Consider the following 23,755-nt stretch of genomic DNA (forward strand, 5'->3'; position numbering starts at 1 on the left):
ACCCCCTTGAAAACCACTGAAGGCTTTTCCTGAACCTTCTGTGAGGCACACGCTAATGAATGCACTCCTTCATTGCTCCTCTAAGACTCACTGCAGGGCTGCTCGCAAATGAACTTTTCTTCCATGAGCACAAATTTGCTTCCTGTATTGAAAAACAAAGAAAATCATTCCATTGGCTACAAAGGCCAGTGTGAGCAGGCTGGTCAGTAAATATAAAAAAGTGGAAATTCTCATTGCAACATCTTTCTCATTGTATGGCATCCCAGTTGCAATAAACATTACCAGCTGGTTTTTTGCTTTTTTTCCCCCCTTTTATAAGACTTTAATCTCTTGAGTCTTATTAACCAGAAGTCATCTAAAAAGGTGGGGGAAGGGTTCCTGCTGTGGCTCAGCAGTTTAAGAATCCGACTGGTATCCATGAGCCCCATGAGGCTATTTCTGGTCTCACTCAGTAGGGTTTAAGATCGGGTGTTGCCACAAGCCGAGGTGTAGTTTACAGATGAAGCTTGGACCCGGTATTGCTGTGGCTGTGGTGTAGGCCTGCAGTTCCAATTCCACCCCTTGCAGGGGAACTTCCATATTCTGCGAGTATGGCTGTTAAAAAATAAAATAAAAAGATGGGGGAGGAGTTCCTGTTGTGGAGCAGCAGAAATGAATCCAACTAGGAACCATGAGATTGTGGGTTCGATCCCTGGCTACACTCAGTGGGTTAAGGATCCGGTGTTGCTGTGATCTGTGGTGTAGGTTGCAGACACGGCTCAGATCCTGCATTGCTGTGGCTGTGGTGTAGGCCAGCAGCTGTAGCTCCGATTCCACCCCTAGCCTGGGAACCTCCATGTGCCGCAGGTTCGGTGCTAAAAGAAAAAAAAAAAAAAAAAAGATAGGGGAAGTGCAGATTAAGAGTGGCTTAACAAGGGACTTCCTCCACCAAAAAAAAAAAAAAAAGAACAACAAAAGTTCCCACTGTGGCACAATGGGATCAGCAGCATCTAAAAAAGGAAAAAGAAAAAAAAAGAGTGGCTTAACAAGCATTTGCAGAAAGGATCACTGCTGGTCCCAAATGAAATTATGAGGCCATTAAATAGGCATAAAAGCAAGATAGAATTTGAAAGGACCAAAATAACACGTCTCCTGAAAAAGAGTAGAGAACATATGTGGGTAGATTAAAAGAATAAATGGTGCTTTTTCTTTTCTTTTTTTTTTTTTTTTTTTTGTCTTTTTGCCTTTTCTTGGGACGCTTCCTCGGCATATGGAGGTTCCCAGGCTAGGGGTTGAATCGGAGCTGTAGCCACTGGCCTACGCCAGAGCTCCTAAAAAGAGTCCTGTCATGGTTCAGCGGTTAACGAATCCAACTAGGAATCATGAGGTTGCGGGTTCGGTCCCTGCCCCTTGCTCAGTGGGTTAATGATCCGGCGTTGCCGTGAGCTGTGGTGTAGGTTGCAGACGCGGCTCGGATCCCGCGTTGCTGTGGCTCTGGCGTAGGCCAGTGGCTACAGCTCCGATTCAGCCCCTAGCCTGGGAACCTCCATATGCCGCGGGAGCGGCCCAAGAAATGGCAACAACAACAACAACAACAGACAAAAAGACAAAAAAAAAAAAAAAAAAAAAAAAAAAAGAAAAGAAAATTGCTTTCACATAAAGATACTTTTTAAGCACACACACAAAAAAATTCCATGATGGAAGATAAGGGAATGTATATATATGATGACTGGGTCACTTTGCTGAACAGCAGAAACTGGCACAACATTGTAAATCAATTATAATTTAATAAAAAAATTTTTAAATTTAGAGATCTGAGTTCATTTAAAAGTATCTACGTTTTAAATCTTTAAAAAGACAAATCACTTAAGATTTTAAATCTTTAAATAAAAAGTATTTCGGACCTGACTGATGCTCTCATGTCCGTATTCTAGTTAGTTTTTAATAATTTCATTTTCTATTATTTTAAACTTGAACTGTATTAGCATAGACCACTAATAATAATAAAATTGGTTATTGTTTAAAATTTTTTTTCTAAAACAAGCTCATAGTACTTTCACCATTTTACTGGTTTGCGATATGAATAATATAGGCCTCTGAAAGGGGGTTTTATTTTGTCTTACATCCTTTTATTTATTATATATATGCACATATGTTTTATGCACAGTAATTGGTTCTATCAGATAATCATACCAAGACATTCTACTGGCATTCTTCCCCAGAACAGATTCAGGTGAACTGAGATATTTGTGCACTTCATGGACTAGCAAAACTTGATTGCAGTTTTGAGGTCATACAACAATTCAAAATACACATGAACTGGGTTAAGGTGATAAACGTGGGCTGAAAGAAAGCACACGATTCACAATTAAACTATGTTTTGCTTGCATTTGAGGCACACGATGAACAGTAAGTAGGTATATCTCATAGCTCTTTTACGGTGGGGGGAGGGGAGCAAACAGCTGATACTACCTGGCAGAGGCTTCGCCGAGAATTCCTTTCTTCTCCATCTCTGCCTTCTTGGGTTCCTGCTTCCCTGTGTCATCAGCCAGGGCAGCCTGGACTGCACCCTCCACCAGCAAGGAACAGTGCAGCCGCAGGAGGAAGCCAGAGTTCCTTGGCTGTGTTCCTGTGCTTGATGGTCTAACTAACCTTCCTCTACCGTTTTCCCTTTTACCTACTCGATAGCAAACCAGCTGGAGGCAACTGCAGAACCACAGCCAAATCTTTTTTTTTTTTTTTTTTTGCCATTTCTTGGGCCGCTCCCGCGGCATATGGAGATTCCCAGGCTAGGGGTCGAATCGGAGCTGTAGCCACCGGCCTACGCCAGAGCCACAGCAACACAGGATCCAAGCCATGTCTGCAACCTACACCACAGCTCATGGCAACGCCGGATCATTAACCTACTGAGCAAGGTCAGGGACCGAACCCGCAACCTCATGGTTCCTAGTCGGATTCGTTAACCACTGCGCCACGACGGGAACTCCCCACAGCCAAATCTTAAACCTGACGTCCACAATCCTCCTCTTTTCATCCCCTTGGACCTGTAACTGCATTATGTCACCACAGGCTGGAGCCCCCACTAATTCAGTTCCAACATTTTTAGACTTCTTGTTAAGGGACCTGTTTCTAGAATTTTCATATGATCAACAAGCTTATGGCTGAGCGTGGCCAGGGCTCCCTCATGGGCAGGTGGAGGGCCCATACCCACCTGGGAGCCCACGCTGCTGCCTGCTTGAAAAGTTTTAAGGAAACAAAAAACTAGGAACAGGACTTCATAAGTTTTCTCTATCCCATCCTTGTCCTTGTTTCTCCTTATCATTCATTTTTATCCCTAAAATAATCTAACCTCAGGCCTGGTAGAAGGCTGCAGGGAATGTTTTAAGAGAGGGTGGAGAATTTTTAAGACTGAGATGCGGAGTGTACAGCAGCAGCAGAGGGAAGTGGAGGAGCCCAGAGCGGAAGAAGGGGCTGAGGGCGACAGGCTAGGAAGGCAGGCCCAATTCCTGGGAGCTCAGCATCAGGTACATCACTTCAGTGCAAATGTTGAGGCTCAAAAAAACTGCAAAACAATACCAAAAAACCCCCATCCCACCCACCCCCAAAATCCCACAAATGAACCAACCAGGCAATTAATCATTAAATTTTATCCCCAAGTAAGCTACAAAAAGTAGAGCAACCTCCAGTGTCCATGGATGCCAACTGTCTTGAGGCTTGGATTCCATCTGGTTACTCAACTTAAGGGGTCATGAGAGCAGCCGGCTATGGGGATGGGTGCACAGGGCCTGGGTGGTGCCTGCAGCTCAGGCTCTCTGCTCAGAGGCCTTCAGTCAACATCCCTTTGGTTCCTTAACGACAACAATCTATTCTCATGGAGGCTCACAAGGAGGCAGGGATGCCTGCAGGCTTTGCCTTGTATCAGATCCTTCTGCTTTTCCAAAGAGATGCCAGGCCTGGGTCATTCTGCGAAGTTTAGCAAGATTGGGTTTAATCTATGGGACGAAAGAGAGTAACTCCAATTAGCAGTATGAAAAGCCAAGCAGCATATAAGTATTTCCTAAATGTGGCCATTCAAATCAGTTTCAATTTCTAATTTCTGGATTTGGAACAGATTACAGATTTCCTTAGGATAAGTGGGACTGAAAACTGTAAGTCTAGAGCCCTAACCCTTTAGGAGTGAGGACAAAACTTTTTTTTTTTTTTTCATTTTTTCATTATCATATGAAAGAAAACCTTTTCTTGGTCACACCCACAGCACATGGAATTTCCTGGGGCCAGGGATCAAACCTGAGCCAAAGCATCAACCCAAGTCACTGCAGTGACAGTGCAGGATCCTTAAACCTCTGTGCCCCAAGAGAACTCCAAAACAAAAAGTTCTCAATGTTGTAAAATCTGCTAGATGAGTCAGAAAACATGAGTACCTGAAAACTCCTTGTAAGAAAAGACTAAAGCCCTTAGCAGGCAGGGTGACTAAAGGGAAGGCTTTTGGAAAGCAGCAACACCGACATTCCTATTATGCTCTCATGTTCTGTTTCATGTAAGATTATAACAAGGATAGAAAATGTTCTTTAATTTAAACCACTCGAAGCCTTTATTGCATTATCCACATCATTGTTCCTTGACTGCTGAGTAATCAGGGCCAAAGCATAATGTGAAAATCTCCTAAGCTTGGTTCCCTGCCCGATGATCCTCAAATCATTACTCTAGAGAATCTTGGCGATGGCTACCATTTCCAGCAAGTACTACCAAGCAACTGGCTGTTGAGGCTGTATTTGCCAGCAGTGAATTTGCTGTGCTTCTACCAACTTTCTGTAGCCCCAGAGAGAACTTCTGCATCTTATCAAACCTAGAGCTTGTAGGCAACAGGTGTTCAGGACACATCAGTCCGTTTGTGTGTTAAGCTTAAAAATACAAAGCCGGAGTTCCCGTCATGGCGCAGTGGTTAACGAATCCGACTAGGAACCATGAGGTTGCGGGTTCGATCCCTGCCCTTGCTCAGTGGGTTAACAATCCGGCGTTGCCGTGAGCTGTGGTGTAGGTTGCAGACGAGGCTTGGATCCGGCGTTGCTGTGGCTGTGGTGTAGGCCGGTGGCTGCAGCTCCGATTGGACCCCTAGCCTGGGAACCTCCATATGCCGCGGGAGCAGCCCAAGAAAAGACAAAAAAAAAAAAAAAAAAAAAAACAAAGCCATGATGTGTCTAATGAGACATCTGAATTTGAGCTAGAAGACGAAACGGTGAGACTTTATATAAAACTTCCAAGGCATAGTTTCCAAAACTTGTATTTGGGAAAGGATTAAGACAGATGACATTTGGCTGTCAAAGGAGCTGTTAGTCATTACTGTACCTGCTTTTCTTGCTCCAGGTGGTCAACGTCAGCTAACGGTAGCATGGAGGGCCTGCCATGAGCACACTGGAATGGCAGCTGGCACCAGGACAGAGCTTCAATAAGGCGACAGCTCTCCTCTAGGCTCAGACTGTCATTAAACTTAATGGCCCCTAAAAAAAAGAAACAAGAGGGCATGTGTACGGTGGGAAACCAATGCTGACCCTGGGTCAGGGCCAAATATCCGAGAAGAGAAAGGTAGTTCTTAGGCTTCTTTTATGTGACTTTAATTCTGCTTGAAGTTGGCTTTAGGACTGACCTGCCTCTCAGCTTTTCCTTATGCAATGGTTGTCTTTCTAATCCCTATAGCAGACATTCCTTAACTTGTTAGAATTTTGTTTTCAGAGTTTTTTTTAAATGAAACATGAGCAGTATTTTTGCCTACCTCTTAGGTTTGTGAAATTGAGGTCATCTTTCATCCAGAGCCATTTTATCACCAAGACTTCTATTTCCCTGCAATGTCCGTTTCATTTGCTGCTTTCTTCTGTTTCGGTCATCATCTTTCTAAACTTTCATATTGTCAGAACCTGCCTTTCTGCATATATTAACTCACTCAGTCAACAAATATTAAGTCTCTACTCTGTGTTGGAGCTATGCCAGGCAGTGAATGAGATGGATGCTCTCCACCCACATGGAGCTTACAGTCTAATAGTTGAGACGAACATTACCCAAATAATTACACGGTGATTTAATTATAAGTACTATCAAATATCAAATAATATACAATTGGAAGACCAAACACAGTTTAGGAGGATCAGGAAAGGCTTTCCGACAGAATGATATTTAATCTGAGACCTTAGGTTAAGAAAAACATGGCTAATAGAAGAAGGGAATGAGCAGAAAGGCATTTCAGACAGAGGAAAAAGCAAGTACGGAGTTTAGCACACAAGCCCAAGACCAAGGGGGCAGGCTGGGCCATGAAGGGCGAGGTGGGGAGTGATGTGAGAAGACACTGGAGAGGCAGGCAGGGGCCAGACCATGACGACCCCTGCAGGCCAGGGGAAAGAAGGAAAAAAATGTTTATCCTGAGAGCAGGGGGTAGGCATTGCCATGTGTGTTTCAGAAAAAGGACGCGCTCAGAGGAATGTTTGAAAACGATTTCTCTGGATGCTGAAGGAAGAACCACTGGAAGGGGAGCCAGAATAGATGTGGGGAGACTGAGGAAAAGGACTCCGAAGTGGCAAGAACGAGGGAGGCGGCAGTAGGAACAGACCACACCAGAGACATTTAAGATACAGTTTGAAGGCAGAGGTGATGAAATTTGGGAATGGATTAGCGAGGAGGAGTAAAGATAAGATAAAGGAGTGAAGGAGTGTGTGATATTTGCAGAAGACAAACTAATGAGGGGCTGAGGTTACAGAGCCAGAAAAGACAAGAAGGAAGAGAGAAGGTTAGGTTAATGGAGGAATATCGCATGGAGGGGGGATGTCAGTGAAGTGGAGACCCCAGTGTGGTCAAATGATAGTTGCAGGGGACTCTGGAGCTATCACGATCCCAAAGAAGTTCCTCCAGTGCCATTTTCTGTATTGTATCACATGACTCTACTCAAGAACCCTCAATGATTCTTGCTTTCTGTATAACATCTAAAGGTTTTGTGGTGAACTTCTGGGAATCTATGCTTCCTTACCTTCCTTACCAGCCTAATTTCTTGCTCTTCTTTGCTGCTCCTTATGTAACTAATTTGTTTCTGTCTTTAGATCCCTGCACAGGCTCTTTATTTTTTTGTCTTTTTGCCTTTTTTTTTTTTTTCCTAGGGCTGCTCCCTCGGCATATAGAGGTTCCCAGGCTAGGGATCTAATTGGAGCTGTAGCCACCGGCCTATGCCACAGCCACAGCAATGAGCCTCATCTTTGACGTATAGCACAGCTCAGGGCAACGCTGGATCCTTAACCCACTGAGCAAGGCCAGGGATTGAACCCCCAACCCCATGGTTCCTAGTCGGATTCGTTAACCACTGCACCACAACGGGAACTCCCCACAGGCTATTTCTTTCCCATGTGGTAAATTTTCTCATCCTTCCTCTGAATCCATGTCCTTCAGCTTATTCAAAACTTCACTCAAAATGCCTCTCTTCTAGGAGTTATTCCTCCACTCCTATCACTCAGTCTGCATTATAATCAAATGTATATGCTTGTATTCTGCTTTGTAATTTTTCAGTGTTCATTTTTAGTGTATTCGGTTTCTTGATCTAAACCGTACCCTCCAAGAGACTGGTAGTACCGTGCCTTCTACTTCTTTTGGAGCTGCTGCACCCTGCCAGTGCTTAGCATGCAGGGTCCTCAATGGCTGGTGTGTTGAGAGTCTTACCATGGCAGGCTTGGGATGCCAACACCTTCTGGACAGTCAGTGGCAAAGTACCTTGGATGCCTCCTGTGGTCTGGAGTAGCTAATACATAAACACATTATTAATGAAAAAGCAAACGGGACAATGAAGGCTTTTATGCGTGGTGCCTCTGTGTGAAACCTCAAAATAAGAGAAAAGCTCACCTCCACTTGTTCTCGAATAAATTCCTACAAAGAGAAAAGGAAAACAGGCATTAATCTACTGTTATAACTGCCCTCTGATAATTTACAAAATATTCCAAGTTTCTTCTTTAAAATATGCTTCTTAAGAGAGTTCCAGCAATACAGCACTTGGGTACAAATCATGTATTTGTTGTAAGGCACGCTGAATATAAAATACCAGGATAACTGAAAGAACTCTTGCTGAACAGAGAATATATTTAGCTACTGAAGTTTCCTCTAGAGAAGCTCATCAACGCATGAGATTATGTAACTGGCGGCCTTAATGACTCAACTAAATATCAGGGAGGTTTCTCACTAAGAAGCTGTCTGTTTGTATTTTATAACCTTAGCCAGAACACATGTAATACTGCACAAAAACAGCATAAATACACAACAACCATCACTTGCGTAAATATCATAAACAGAAGCAGTCACTTAGTTCCTGCAGGCCTTTTTTTTTTTTTTTTAGTGACAATTCCCTTCAAGTCAAAAAGCTTATTCTCTGAGGCACTTTGTTGAGACATTTTTTCCTCCTTTGCGTATCTCTGTCCCTAGGGTAGCCTTTTCAATAGTTATATTTCTGCAGATTTTTTTTTTTTTTTTGCTTTTTAGGGCCTCACTTGAGGCATATGGAGGTTCCCAGACTAGGGGTCGAATCAGAGCTATAGCTGCTGCCTGTGCCACAGCCACAGCAATAGCAACGCAGGATCCAAGCTGCATCTGCGACCTACGCCACAGCTCACAGCAATGCTGGACTGCTGACCCACTGAGCAAGGCCAGGGATCGAACCCACATCCTCATGGATACTAGTCAGATTTGTTTTTGCTGTGCCATGAAGGGAACTCCTTCCTGCAGATGTTAATATTTACAAAAGAACTAAAGAAATTTAAAGCAGACACTATTTCATGCTGCTAATTTGTTTGACCTCTGGAGGTTAAAAATTGTTTTGAGATATGGCACATTTAATCATTTCTTTATAAGAAAACAGGATTTCTTTACTTCTGGGAATCTCTCTGTGTAAGTTAGTTTCCTAAGATTGCGACATGATAGACTTCTTTTTAAACCGGACTCTGAAAATTCCCTCCCATCCCTCATTTACACGCTAGTCCACCATACTTATAAGTGAGCACAGTCACCAAAAGCTAGGGGGTAGATACTATATTTTTTAAGTTGTATTTTCCCAAACAAACCTAAACAGAAAGACATCTCAGAATACCTGACCCACTAACGAAGTTTAGTGTAGGTAGAGATCAAACCTAACTTCTTTGCTGTTCTCTCTTGTGCTCATTGTCTGGGACTTGTAAAACATCAGTCTGTAAGCCTGGAGAAAGGGAGACCCATTTATTCTCTGTTCATTTCATTTCTTTTCTTTCTTTCTTTTTTTTTTTTTTTGTCTTTTTGCCTTTTTCTAGGGCCACTCCCGCGGCATATGGAGGTTCCCAGGCTAGGGGTCTAATCGGAGCTGTAGCTGTCAGCCTAGGCCAGAGCCACAGCAACTCCGGATCCGAGCCTCATCTGCCACCTACACCCCAGCTCATGGCAACACCGGATCCTTAACCCACTGAGTGAGGCCAGGGATCAAACCTGCAACCTCATGGTTCCTAGTTGGATTCGTTAACCACTGAGCCATGACGGGAACTCCTCATTTCATATTTCAATCATTCAATTAATGCTTGATAACTTAATATTAATGCTCATTCATTAGGCTGGAGGACAGAACCTTATAGAAAGATGTCTTAGTGATCTTTCAACTGCTAGGATCCAAGTAACTACCTCTTCTTCAAGATGCCAGAACTGTTCCGGCTGCCCTCAGAATCAACAAAATCTCTCCTGATCAGCCTGACTTAACATAATCAAGATTTTCTGAAACCTTAAGTCTTGTTTCAATTTGAGGTAAACTTCTTACCAGTAGGCTTTGAAGTCACTTTAGGAAAAGTTTTCATTATAATTTTCTGGTTAAATACTTAAGGATTGAATTACAATAAAAGATTCTAACAGATCCTATCTTTTGGATTTAAGACAATTTAAAGGAGGAGGCTTGGAGAAAATAAGCCCTGTTGGGAAAAGAGAGCACAGCTGAAAGCCAAGCAGAGGTGGTCTGATCAAAGCCATGTATATTGGTAGTTCCCTAAAGACAGGATCTGCTTCAAGTCTCTGATATTTGTTATTCTGTCTAGAATGACCTTCTCCCCTCTTCTGTACCTAATAGGCTCCTACTGTTCTACAAGACTTTTCCTTAAAAAAAAAAAAAAAAAAAAATAGCTTTTCTGTGACGGTTTTCTTGACCTTCATTCTCCTAGGCACAGTAAACATTCTGCGTTTCCATAATACTTTGTTTTATTTGTTTGTTTTTGTCTCTTTAGGGCCTCACCTGCAGCATATGGAGGTTCCCAGGGCAAGTGGTCGAATCGGAGCTGTAGCTGCCAGCCGATGCCACAGCGACACTGGATCCAAGCTGTGTCTGCAACCTACACCACAGGTCATGGCAATGCCAGATCCCTTACCCAATGAGTGAGGCCAGGGATTAAACCCACATCCTCATGGATACTAGTCGGGTTCATTACTGCTGAGCCATGACGGGAACTCCCATAACACCTCTACCGGCCAAATTTCACTGTAGTATAACTATTTAAATGGGCTTCTTCCTCACCTCGAGCTAATTCATCTTTTAATCTCTAGCACATGGCACTCAGCAGGTATTTCACAAATGCTTGCTGAATAAAAGGTGAATATGGAGAATTTCTAAACAAACTAGGAGGTTATTAGCACTCAGCAGTTTTCTCAGCATCTGCAGCTGTGTCTTACCTCCACAATGCTCTTGGTCACAGTAGATCTTCCTCTTCGAAGTTCATTGGCTTCTCTTTCTACAAAACAGAGTGGAACTTTTCCTACAAGGACCAGACGATCGCTAGTGTCTGGAAATATAATTTCAAGGCCCAGATCTTCCAGATTTTTGTGGTAACACCTGAAGAGATAACCTCAAATGTAAAAAAAACTACTTTATTCACATTTCAGTATTGGTTCCAAATACTTGATAGTTTCTCAAAAGCTGCCCCAAGCTTTGAAAATTGTACTGTTTTTCTCACATTATGATTGTTTGTTTAGGATTTTAGTATCAATTTCCTCCCTGAATTATAGTAACATTCATTTTTTTTTTTTTTCCACTGAGAGAATCAATTTGTTTCTGTGTCTTGTTCCTAAATTTTCATTCTTCACTGAGAAATCGCTAACTTCTTGCTGGCACTTATAGAAGTTTGGCAAAAGTAAAAGGACTGAGAATGTTTTGAATCAGCATTAAAGCCAGGAGGTAATTAACAGCCCCAGGAACTGAGAAGTCCTGATGAACGGGATGTAAATAAATGGATCTGCCTCTAATATAAATTATGCCCCAGGGAAAAAGATGTATTGGCAGTGGCATATTCCCAAACCTTAAATAAATTCAGAGACAATTCTCTTTTTCATTTTCAATAATTTGTGCTGCCCCTCCCCCAAAGGGGATACATCCTATCTTGTGACTCACTACATGATTTGCCCCTTCCTTGTGGCCCAGTGTTTTACTTTCTTCCCAGTATGATTATGGTAGTGAAAACTAAGAATCTAGAATGCACCAAGGCAAGGCAGAATGGAAGCAATTACTGCAGCAACCCTGCTTTCAGAAACAGCACGGCATAAATACAGACTGTTCCAAGAAATGCTAAGAGGATTCTAAGCCAACTGCTGGAAAAAATTATCAGGGAAATGCTATCCTATACTCAACAGCTGTGATATAGTGGAAAGATCAACATTTAGAGTCAGAAGACCTGCATCTGAGTGCCTGCTCTACCTCTTAATATTTGTTATGACCTTGAACAAGTCATATAATCTCTTGGTCTCAGTGCCTCATCCGAACAAAGGAACAACAGTTATGCTCACACCTCACAGAATTATTGTGCAAATGTACATTAGCAACATCACATCCTCGTGGTGGCACTAACCGTAAGAGTCTCCTTTGTTCCTCAGTCACTGGTATCTCTAGCGGAGGATTTACAGTGGAAGACAATAATTTTTTCCGACCAGAGCCTTGTGCCTGTTGCTTCTCATAGGAATCTATTGAGAGAAAGTTGAATGGGTTAAGGGCAGGAGGTGAAGTCTTCTAGATTCAGATAAAAATGAAGACACAGTCATGGAATTATTACAGTGCTTAGCGGTGTTCAGTTCAATGTTCAATTTTTGGCTTTGAATTTCCATTAAAGTCAGACTAATAACTATCTAGTTTGTTTATTCATTTTAGCAGTATTTTCTTTTTCTTTTTTTTTTTTTTTTTTGTCTTTTTGCCTTTTCTGGGGCCACTCCCGTGGCATATGGAGGTTCCCAGGCTAGGGGTCGAATCAGAGCTGTAGCCACCAGCCTACACCACAGCCACAGCAACACGGGATCTGAGCTGCGTCTGCGACCTACACCACAGCTCACGGCAATGCCAGATCCTCAACCCACTGAGCAAGGCCAGGGATCGAACCTGCAACCCTATGGTTCCTAGTCGGATTCATTAACTACTGCGCCACCACAGGAAATCCTAGCAGTATTTTCTTAAATAAGAAATATAAGACTTAAATCTTACATTCAAATGAACAAATGCAATGTTCCTACAGATAGGCGACAGATGTAGTATCAGTAACAAAGGCTGACTATGGTGGATTACTGGGGAGATACGAGGGGTTTACTACACAACCCAATGGCTCAAGAAGCCTTCCCCATTCCTTTAGAGGGATTTCCCAGTCTCTGAAGAAAACTGGTCAGTACTGTTCTCAAATGGCCCAGGGCCTATAGCAAGGAAGCTTTTCTAACCCTGCTTTTACTGTATCTTTCCCAACTTATTTTACAAGGAAAAATGAGGACGGAAGTAACATCATTGCCATTCTACTGCTATACCTCCCTAGGTCCTCACCTAACTCTTTAACATTCCAGGGTTTTGTTATTTTTATTTTTTATTATTTGACCACAGGAATAAAGATTTTTCTTGGCATTTTACATCTTGGGGAAACACTACCTCATGATGAGAAAAAAAGGGTGGCAAAGGTTAAAAAGCACACATTGACTTTGGAAGAATACATAATGAATTAGTGATACAGGTTACCTCTGGGGAGAGAAACTGGGTGGGATGAAGGACAAAGGTAGAAAGGAGACTTTATTATATTCTTCTGCACCTTTCCGATTGGAACCGATTTGATTATACTACCTATTCAAAAACAATTACATTTTAAGATAAAAACAAAAATGTTGGGCCTTCTGAGGTACTGGTGGTCTCTACTTGATGAACTGTGAAGAAGGGAGATCCCACGGGCATACTGTCGTAATAAAGTAGCCTGATCCTTAGGGCTGATGATAAATAGATGGCAAATATGCCTCTGCCCACATAAGTAAGGCCCATGTGTTTGAATGAGTAAAGTGAATTACTGTGTACTTTCAGTTATAAAAGAACCTGAGCCAGCAGACTCCAGCTTAATTTTTTCATTAATTTTTTAAACTATAATTAATCTTTTTTCTCAATAGTCACAGTTGGAAAAACTCCTTCAGGTACATTAATTCTGCCGGGGAGTCTCCAAGCTTTCCTAGACCTCAGGAGATTCTTACCAGCAATCAGCTGCTCCAGGCGGATGCGCTCATGGGCGGCGTGCTGGTCCACTAAGACTAGCAGGTTTCCACCTAGAAGACCAGCAAGGAGGACCAGGATTTCAAATTCTCAGCTCAAGATTAAAATAATCATGTTGTGGTGAGGGAGCAAAAGGTTAATTCAAACTATTTAACAACATGAGCTAAGAGAAGCACACAAACTGAAGAGTCACAACTATTTCTTTTGTTTCCTAAAAAGTTGAAACTATAGGAAAAACTACAACAAATGTATCCCCTGATGAAAAACTCATTAGTTCATTAGTATTTCATTTCTTTTTTTCTTTTCTTTTTTTTTTTTTTTGCCATTTCTTGGGCCGCTCCCGCGGCATATGGAGTTTTCCCAGGCTAGGGGTCTAATCAGAGCTGTAGCTGCCAGCCTTCGCCAGACCACAGCAACACAGGATCTGAGCCGCGTCTGCGACCTATACCACAGCTCACGGCAACGCCGGATTGTTAACCCACTGAGCAAGGCCAGGGATCGAACCCACAACCTCATGGTTCCTAGTCGGATTCATTAACCACTGAGCCACGATGGGAACTAGTATTTCATTTCTAAAACAAGGTGAAAACCCCACATTCTTAATGTTTATATCCTGATTTTGCTTTATTAATTCAACTTTGATACCATGAAGGTTCATTAAACCACACATTTTATAATCAGCTGACTTTGATTCACAAGCTACTCTGAAACCCATGAAGACTGTAATTGTATTACACTTTAGATCAGAGGTCAGCACTCTTTTTCTGTCAAAGGCCAGGCAGTAAATGATTTAGGCTGTTGGGACACATGGTTTCTGTCACAACTATTCAATTACTCATTCTTAATCATGGACAGTATGTGAGTGTTGTAGCTGTGTTCCAATGAAACTTTACTTACAGACACCAAAATATTAATTTCATGTAATTTTAATCTCCCAAGAAATATTATCTTCCTTTGCCTTTTGTTCAACTATTTTAAAATGTAGTATACCTGAAACTAAGGTAACATTGTAAATCAACTATATATCAATTTAAAAAAAGAGTAAAAACCATTCTTATCTCCCTGACTGTACAAAAACCAGTGATGGCTACTAGATCTGGCCCTAGGTCATAGTTTGCCATGCTTTAGACTCAAGCTTCCCAAACTCTGATGAGCAGACAGTCACCTAGGGATCTTGATAATTTTTTTTGGCAGCGCCTGCAACATGTGGAATTTTCCAGGCCAGAGATCAAACCTGCACCACAGCAGCAACCCAAGCCATAGCAGTGACAAGGTTGGATCCTTAACCCACTGCCACCAGGAAACTCCTATTGATCTTATTAGATTCAGATTCTGATTCAGTAGATTAGGGATGAGACACAAGATTGTGCAATTCTCACAAACTCCTGGGTGACATTATTTACAGACCATGATTTTGAGTAGCAAGGCTATAAACTCTCAAGTGTGAAAGAGAAGCAGAATGTCCTGACCCCAAAGCCAAACCTATCAGGAAATCTCTTTCTCACTGACAGGATGACTGATTCTCAATTATATTATTACATATTTTTAGCTTATAACTTTAATATTTTTGGCCAAAGAATTGACATTTATTGTTATTGATTATACTGAAATAAAAGTTCTCCTCTTGAATTTGATCAAAATAGATAATGCCTGTTGTTCCTATTTCTACTAAAGATTAAAAAGCTGTTTCTATGACACCATCAAATTCATGGCATGAGAGCTTCAGACTTAAAAATGGATTATAATTTTTCTGACAGCATGTGTAACCACAGAACAGGCCCCAAAATGCTGAATTTTAAACTCCTTTGAGGTTAGGAGGAGTTGCAGCTGGTTGTGATGAATACCGAACATCCTGTATCGGGCAAAACAATGGAATAAATAATAAATTATGAGGGAGTAACCTCAAACTTGAAACTAGAGCCAATGTGAATTACCAAGAGTTAGGAATCCTAAGAAATCAATCCTGCACCTGATTCTAGAGGATTATATAATCCATAACAAAGTTCATGATGTTGTCCATTCCTTGAATGAAGCAGAATATATGAAAGTAATTTACTCATGTCAGGGCTGTATTTTTGATATTTCAAAACAACACATAGAAACTTCATAAGGGCGAGGATTTTTGTTATGTTCCCAGCATGCACCAGGCACATAACAGGTGCTCAAAAAATATTGCTGAATAAATACTTATGCTATCCTAGTTTTAGCTTAACATTCATAGCTTATTCTTTATGCTATCATAACTGAACAGTTATATTTTTTGTAGGTGGAAACATGCCATAAAAAGTGCTATTAGATGGCATTAATTTCACCATAATTTAAATCAGTAATATATTTGTCCATTACAAAAATATGTACAAACATTAAGTCAATTATAGGAATAGATTGCTTTTGGTATTCAAGAGTAACAAAAACATATCTTGACTTAGAAAAGTGCTTTTATCTAAAAATCTCCTTGGTGGCAGCTAACCAACAGAGTGACAATCTAGAATATCGAGAAATTTAAATATGTCCCCTCTATTTCTCTGAACATCTGCAGATCTTGTGGCTATTCTCATCTCAGATGCCATTAGTGAGATTTTGGTATTAAACAATAAAGAATTCCAGGTAAATACAATTTTAGGAACAAATCTATTTGTTTTCTGGAAATAGTAAAACTACCAAAATTTGACCTTCATGAATTATACTTCTGTGATAATTATGATAGAACTTTGCCTTTGATCCATTATGACATTTACAAAATAAACTTACATTGTAAACAGGATAAAAGGGCATATTTTGAAAATCAAAGAAGATGAACGGCTTTCAGATTTCAGAGGCTCTGAAGGTCTACAATGCACATCTACAATGGGGATCCAAGTCCCTCAGTGATGCTCAGGGCTCTCAGCCATCTGGCCTTTTCCAGGCCTGACAGGATCAAGCATCCCTTGTAAATGGTTCAAGAGTCTCCCAGTTTAAAAAATAAAATTAGGAGTTCCCGTGTGGCTCAGTGGTTAATGAATCTGACTAGGAACTGTGAGGTTGCAGGTTCAATCCCTGGCCTTGCTCAGTTGGTTAAGGATCCGGCATTGCCATGAGCTGTGGTGTAGGTTGTAGATGTGGCTCAGATCCCACATTACTGTGGCTCTGTGTAGGTCGGCAGCTATAGCTCCGATTAGACTCCTAGCCTGGGAACCTCCATATGCTGAGGGAGAAAAGGCAAAAAGACAAAAATAAAATTAAATTAAATTAAAAAAAAAAAAACCTTCTTACACCATCACCCTCCTGTAGTCCCTTTTCCATGTCACAGATTTCTGAGCCTGTCCACCTGTCTACCTGTCCTGTTGGGGGCTGTCATCCCACCCTGTCTCTTCTCTGAAACACCTCTTATTTGCTGAAGTTCCTGACCTCCACTGTTGGGAAATCCAAGGGATGTTTTTGGTCCTCATCTCACTTAACCACTCGGCAGCATTTTGTACAAAGTCTTGGCTTTGCAACACAGCCTTTGCCTGTGTTCTTCCTATTTTTCTGTTCCTTCACAGTCTCTCTTGCTGATTCACCCTTTTCTACCCAGCTATTAAATGGTGGAATTAGTCTAAATTCAGAATTTCTCTTCTTCTCATCCACGACTTCAAAGACCAACGTTATGCTGACCACTCAGATTTAGATCTCTATATCAGAATGTTTCTCGAGTCCTAACCTGTAATATCCAACCCATTCTTGACACTTCTTGAACATTTCAAAGGGATTTCAGACTGAACTCATGATTTTCACCCTCCCTGCCTGCTTCTCTTCCAACCTGGTCCTGCAACATTGTCCACTCAGTAACAGAGGTCAAAAAAAACCAGAAGTCATCTTTGATATACCTTCCCCACATCCACTCCACCAACAAGTCCTGTTGACTTTATCTCCTAAATATCTTTCTCCCTAGGCCACTCTGGTCCCCTCTAGTTATCATTTCTTAGATATGGCAATATCCTCCTAACAGTCTCTCTGCAGTTACTAGGACTCCACCTCCACGCCCGATCCATGCTCCACACTGCTGCCAGAGCAGAATTTTCAAAATGCAAATGTGATGTGACAAGTGCCACTATGAAAACAAACATTAAAAAAGAAAACAAAAAGCTTTCATGGAGTTCCCACTGTGGCTCAGCGGTAACGAACCCAACTAGGAACCATGAGGATATGGGTTCGATCCCTGGCCCACTTCAGTGGGTTAAGGATCTGGCGTTTCTGTGAGCTGCAGTGTAGGTCACAGACACAGCTCAGATCTGGCATTGCTGTGGCTGTGGTGTAGGCCAGTAACTACGGTTCTGATTTGACCCCTAGCCTGTGAACTTCCACATGCCCAGAAAACTTTCAGTTGTTTCCAACTGAACCTACCTCTACTCTAGCCTGGTCTCCTTGCTCTCACACAGGAAGGGCTTGCCCTGCTTCCTCTCACTGAAGGAGAGGAAGGCATAAACTGCATGTTACTGCCGCTGCCCAGAATATCCCTCCCTCCCCTTTACCTAGTTCAACACTTCAGATCTCACTTTACCAAGAAAATCTTCCCTAACCTCGCTACTCAATCAAATCTCCCAAAGCAGATTCTTACAGCCTCTCGTCTTTCTCCTCCATAACACTAGAGTTAAAATTTTAACGTTTGTGTAATTATCTGCTCTCTTGCATGTATTTTTTTCTGAACATTGTATTCTGAGCAGTCCCTGGCGTGCAGTAGGCACTCAGTCAATATTTGTTGAATGAGTTAATATTATTATTTACAAACTATTGTTTTATTAAAGCAGGTCACCAAGAGATTACATGTAACTCTTGGTAAACCTTACATAAGGAGTTCCCGTCGTGGCACAGTGGTTAACGAATCCGACTAGGAACCATGAGGTTGCGGGTTCGGTCCCTGCCCTTGCTCAGTGGGTTAACGATCCGGCGTTGCCGTGAGCTGTGGTGTAGGTTGCAGACGCGGCTCGGATCCCGCGTTGCTGTGGCTCTGGCGTAGGCTGGTGGCTACAGCTCCGATTCAACCCCTAGCCTGGGAACCTCCATATGCCGCGGGAGCGGCCCAAGAAATAGCAACAACAACAGCAACAAAAGACAAAAGACAAAAAAAAAAAAAACAAAACAAAACAAAAACAAAAACCTTACGTAAGAGTTCATTACGTAAAATTTCTATTATTATAAAAGGAACATATTAAGACATTATTAAAAAGTCAAACAATATAAAATATTTTAAAGAGTAAAAGATCAAATTTCCCCTCTGCCACTTCCATTCTTACTCCCACTATTATTAACCACTAATAATAATTTAACAGGCATCATATGTGTGTATGTATATAAAACTTTATTATAATATCAATATTTAAATATAAATAAATGTATTTTATTTAAAAAATTTTTTTTTACCGGCTGCATCCATGGCATACAGAAGTTCCTGGGCCGAGGACTGAAGCTGCACCACAGCTGTGACAACACCAGATTCTTAACCTGCTGAGCCACAAGGGAACTCCAAAACTAAATGTAAATTAAAAACTGTTGTTTCATAATATTAATTTAGATTGGTTTTCCCTAATCTGTAAAAATCATTGAAATTGTATTTATAAAAAAAATAAATAACCTTAAAAGGAAGCTTGCAGAAGACCAGCTGATTATTGAGGCTCCATTCTTACCTGCTTCACCATCCTCTTCAGTCTTAGTGCTCATTAAACAGGCAATAAACTTGTTATCCACTTGCTGGAGAACCTGTCATACATTCAAATAAGTGGTATAACACTAAATAAAAATTAACAAAGGCTTATCTATATATAGAGAGACAAAGCTATACTTAATTTAAAGTCAGTTGCTCTATAACATTCATATCCAAGACTGAGGACAAGGGCTGATTAACCTGAGGGAGTCATTAGGAAGAATAAAAGAATGGGCAAGAAGAGTGATCAGTGATCAGAAGACAAAAGGAGAGACTACAAGAGAACCAAATGAGGCATCTAGGAGGGTTATGCTAATAAAACTTCTGAGGAGCCTTGAAATGTTCCCAACAGAATGTTTTTTTTTTTTTTTTTTTTTTTTTTGCTTTTTAGGGCCACACCCAAAGCATAAGGAGGAGGCTCCCAGGCTAGGGGTCAAATAGCTACAGCTGCCGACCTACACCACAGCTCACGGCAATGCCAGATCCTTAACCCAGGGATCGAACCCTCAACCTCATGGTTACTAGTCGGATTTGTTTCCACTGCACCACAATGGGAACTTCAGGCTGACTCATTAATGGGTAATATGACCAGAGAAAACTTTTTTCCTCTTTTCCTTTTTTTTTTTTTTAAAGCCACCTGCCTACACTGCAGCCACAGCAACTCCAGATCTGAGCCTCATCTGCGACTTATGCTGCAGTTCACAGCAACACCGTATCCTCAACCTACTGAGGGAGGCCAGGGATCAAACCTACATCCTCATAGATACTAGTTGGGTTTGTTACTGCTGAGCCACAATGAGAACTCCTAGAGAATTATTAGTATGACCAGAGACTGCTAACAAATAGGGCTGGAAAGAAAACTGAGAAGTGTATGCAAAAGCAAGGAAAACCATCTTGGAGGAGTTAGTCCTTCATTAAAGCAGTAAATTAAAAGCGACCAGTGGCTTTAGACCTTGGTGGTTCCTCTCTAGCTAGATCAGTCTAAGCTCCAAATTTGTTTCCATACTGCAATCAGGGAGACAGAGAGAGCCTTAGTGGTGTAGAGAGAGGGCAAACTAGAAGAGCAGATGAGACAAACGGTCCTTTCAATTAATGGAACTCCTCAATCTGGGGTCTCTAAGCTGTGCCATCTAAAGCCTCATACAATACAGGATCATTTTAAAAGGGACACTATTGCACATTTAAGGACAATGTCTCTAACGTATTCAGTTGACTTATAAATTATTGTCAAAATGTAATCTTTGAAACCATGAGCTTGAATCCACAATTCATTCCTCCAGACTTGCTCACACCATTAAGGACGTTTTTTTCTTTGTATTTATAATTAGTCCTTTGCATTTTCTCCTGATGATAAAAGTTACAGCAAGATTTAAAAACAAACAAACCAACAAAAAATAGCATGGGCCTTGACCAGAGTGATCTATGTCATCAAACAATTTCACAAGAGTTAGTCTAGCTTAGGTCTTATATATACATATCTTAATGAGATTTCAAAGTCAATCTTTTACCTGCATTGAATGAATCATTTCTTTGGTAAAACGATAAGGATACAAGATGTTGTGAATTTTAACTGCTAGGCTCTCAGCCTGGCCACTGCTTACGTCAACAGCAACCTAGAAAGACCCAGCACAAACATAATTTACATTGTAATCTTTTATGTCTGCAGAAATGTTTTACCAAAGATCTCAAAGTGCTTTAAAAACATTCATTTTCACAGAACATATTAGAGGTGGGTTGAATTCAGGGAACTTATAAAAATTCAAAAGGCTCTATGAGTTATTACTCAAATAATTATTTTTGTTTATAAGCAAAATTACTGACAGAATAACAACTTCCTGTGCTCCCTGGGCAAGTCTTTGAAGACAATTTAACTGATGAATCAGTAATCAAATGCTCATCTACTCTACACCCTCATTACAACACACAAAGCACATTCTGTGATAACTCACTGAGGAGAGAACAGACACTTGGGTCCAATGATGAACTGTTCCTCCAGAAGATTCACTGCTTCATCTTAAGATAATGCTTTTTATTACCACCACCCTAAATTCTTTGCCAAAGCTGCAAGGCAGGATTTCTGAGAGTGGTAAACACAGTGATTGCACATGTCTAGTCCAAAGCTTCCAAAATGCTATGAGTTCTGATTCCTCCTCTCTACATTTAATATTCATTTCCAGCTAAATTATTTGGAAACATGCTCACTTTCTATTCATAATTACAAATCAATATAGTCATTCATGCCCATACTCAATTTAAATGAAATTCAAAATTTTAAAGAACAAGCGAACCTACCTCTGGATAACGGGCAAATACTGGATTTTCCCATTCTGAGAACAAAGACTGAAGTGATTCGTGACCAAAAGCATCACCCCCAGTATCTAGGGCAAAAGGGGATATGTTGACATCAAGAGCCTGGGAAGAGGGTGAATGGCATCTCATGCACCCTCAAGACCAAAGATCAGACACATTGTTCCAATATGCTACAAATGCACAGTGTTGCCTGTATCTCTAGATTGTTTTGATCTGTTACTTTTTAAACTAGAATCAATGACTGTATCTTCTGGCATTATCTGCTTCTTCTCTAAGCTATTTTCAAGAGATATTTCAGAATACAAGTCCAGAAGAAACTGGACTGGGTTCAAATTAGCAGCCTTACTTCCTTTAGGTAAAAATATACATTATCAATTTTTAGAAACAAAGAAAAGAAAAATAATAAATGTCTGTAGCTTTTTCTGAAGATAAGAATTTTGCTTATATAAATTGACTGCAAAATGGAGTCAACTCCGATCTTTAAAAATAAGAAGTATTTTCTTAATCACAAGACACCACAGACTGTGCCTAATCACCCAGTATTGACCCCGTCTGGAAAAGTAATTTCTGATCTAAATGCATGCACTGAATGACTTAGTTCTGCTGTTCAGCGAGACCGTGGGGACGTCCTGGTTCCAGGAAGGCACAGCTGGCACTGATCAAGCTTAATAATACACCCTGCTTTGTTTTCTTTGCGCTGGGTGGCACAGTTTGTACTAGGTGTCCCAAGAGGCTCCATTAATGCCCTACCTCTGTTATTCTGTCTCATCACTGTCCTCTCTTCCCGAGCTCTAGGGAGGAAAGGAAGAACAAGGTCGCTTCTAAAAGGATGACACCTGTACTGAGATCCTAAATATAAAAAAGAAAAACCTAGACATTTGAACTCAAAAAACAAATGATTACAAAATTAAGTTACACGAAAATCTCTTTCTGTACCAATTAAGACATGAGGCAGACTACTAAACAAACACTAGACTGAGTCAGATATTCTTTAATGAAATTTTTCTAACTTAGGAATTAGTATTAATGCTCAGTCCTTTTATCTATACCAGACAGAATGAGGACCTAAAACAGATCCCCATTTTACATGTCTCTTATCCACAACATATGTGTGTCCCCAGTATTATAACATTTATCTCATCATATTATAATTATGTTTAGATGGCTTTCCTCCCTAATAGACTGTGGACTCCTGAAAGCAAAGCCAATTAATTGGCAATGTGGCAGCCCCAAGGAGAGTGTGAATGATCAACAAATGAGTGAGAGTGAATGAACAGACAAGTGGAGAAAAGTTTTCAGGAGTTCCCATCATGGCGCAGTGGAACCATGAGGTTGTGGGTTTGATCCCTGGCCTCGCTCAGTGGGTTGAAGATCTGGCATTGCCGTAAGCCGTGGTGTGGGTCACAGACACAACTCGGATCCCCACTTGCTATGGCTGTGGCCAGCAGCTGTAGCTCCAATTAGACCCCTAGTCTGGGAACCTCCATATGCCATGGGTGCACCCCTGAAAAGCAAAAAAAAAAAGGGAGAGAAAGAGAGAAGTTTTCAATTTAAATTCCAAAGTCCAATAAGATCTGGCCTAAATTCTACCCTCACTTCTGAAGGATGATCAGATTTGAGTTTTAGACAGTTTTGAACAAGGGCAAAACATGATGAAACTTATTTCCAAAAAATCTGTTGGACAACTGTGCCCAGTCTCTTGAATTAGAACACGATGGAAGATAGTATTAAAAAAACAAAAACAAAAACAAAAAACAAAACTTGGAGTTCCCATTGTGGTTCAGGGGTAATGAACCCAACTAGTATCTATGAGGATGTGGGTTTGATCCCTGGCCCTGCTCAGTGGGTTAAGGATCTAGTGTTGCCGTGAGCTGTGGTGTAGGTCACAGATGTGGCTTGGATCCCGTGTCACTATGGCTGTGGTGTGGGCCGGCAGCTGTAGCTCCGATTTGACCCCTAGCCCAGGACCCGTAGCCTGGGAACTTCCATATGCTGTGGGTGCAGCCTGGGGGAAAAAAAAAAAATGAAAAAAAAAAATCTGTTGGACAAAAATTGGAGAGGGATTAATTCAGAGCGATAAAATTAAAGTGTGAGGTGAAATAAGGTTGTGTGAAGTAATATAAAGGACAGAGTTCAAGACATTTTAAAGAAAAAAACTACCAGGGCTTGGAGACTTGACACTACTCCTTAAAATTACCTTTACAGATCCTCTCTCTCTCTCTCTCTCTTTTTTTTAACAGATCCTCTCTTTTGTGCAATAAAAGTAAACTTACTTCTTAACAGTTCTT

The 23,755-nt window shown here is 41.1% G+C and overlaps 2 protein-coding genes across 26 annotated transcripts in view; one reads left to right on the forward strand and one right to left on the reverse strand.

Moving 5' to 3' along the window:
• The window catches only part of EIF2B2 (eukaryotic translation initiation factor 2B subunit beta), a 42,380-nt gene that overhangs the window by 12,887 nt on the left and 5,738 nt on the right, over nt 1–23,755 (forward strand). The window lies entirely within an intron of this gene.
• ACYP1 (acylphosphatase 1) overlaps nt 3,612–23,755 on the reverse strand; it is a 44,870-nt gene continuing 24,726 nt past the window's right edge. For 13 of the 25 annotated variants that reach the window (XM_021098061.1, XM_021098071.1, XM_021098066.1 and 10 more), the window contains 11 exons: nt 22,218–22,316; nt 21,450–21,535; nt 20,666–20,770; nt 19,141–19,213; nt 13,480–13,551; nt 11,844–11,955; nt 10,675–10,834; nt 7,852–7,875; nt 7,672–7,750; nt 5,326–5,477; nt 3,612–3,971 (listed from right to left, as the gene is read on the reverse strand). In XM_021098061.1, coding sequence (XP_020953720.1) covers nt 3,849–3,971; nt 5,326–5,477; nt 7,672–7,750; nt 7,852–7,875; nt 10,675–10,834; nt 11,844–11,955; nt 13,480–13,551; nt 19,141–19,213; nt 20,666–20,770; nt 21,450–21,535; nt 22,218–22,316 — 1,085 coding nt within the window. In that variant the 3' untranslated portion in view covers nt 3,612–3,848. Of the gene's footprint in view, nt 3,972–5,325; nt 5,478–7,563; nt 7,751–7,851; nt 7,876–10,674; nt 10,835–11,843; nt 11,956–13,479; nt 13,552–18,877; nt 19,214–20,665; nt 20,771–21,449; nt 21,536–22,217; nt 22,317–23,755 lie in introns of those variants that run through there. The other 12 variants (XM_021098063.1, XM_021098073.1, XM_021098070.1 and 9 more) reach the window with 9 other exon arrangements.

Source organism: Sus scrofa, chromosome 7 (assembly GCF_000003025.6).
Source record: "Sus scrofa isolate TJ Tabasco breed Duroc chromosome 7, Sscrofa11.1, whole genome shotgun sequence".
NCBI classification, from domain to species: Eukaryota; Metazoa; Chordata; class Mammalia; order Artiodactyla; family Suidae; genus Sus; species Sus scrofa.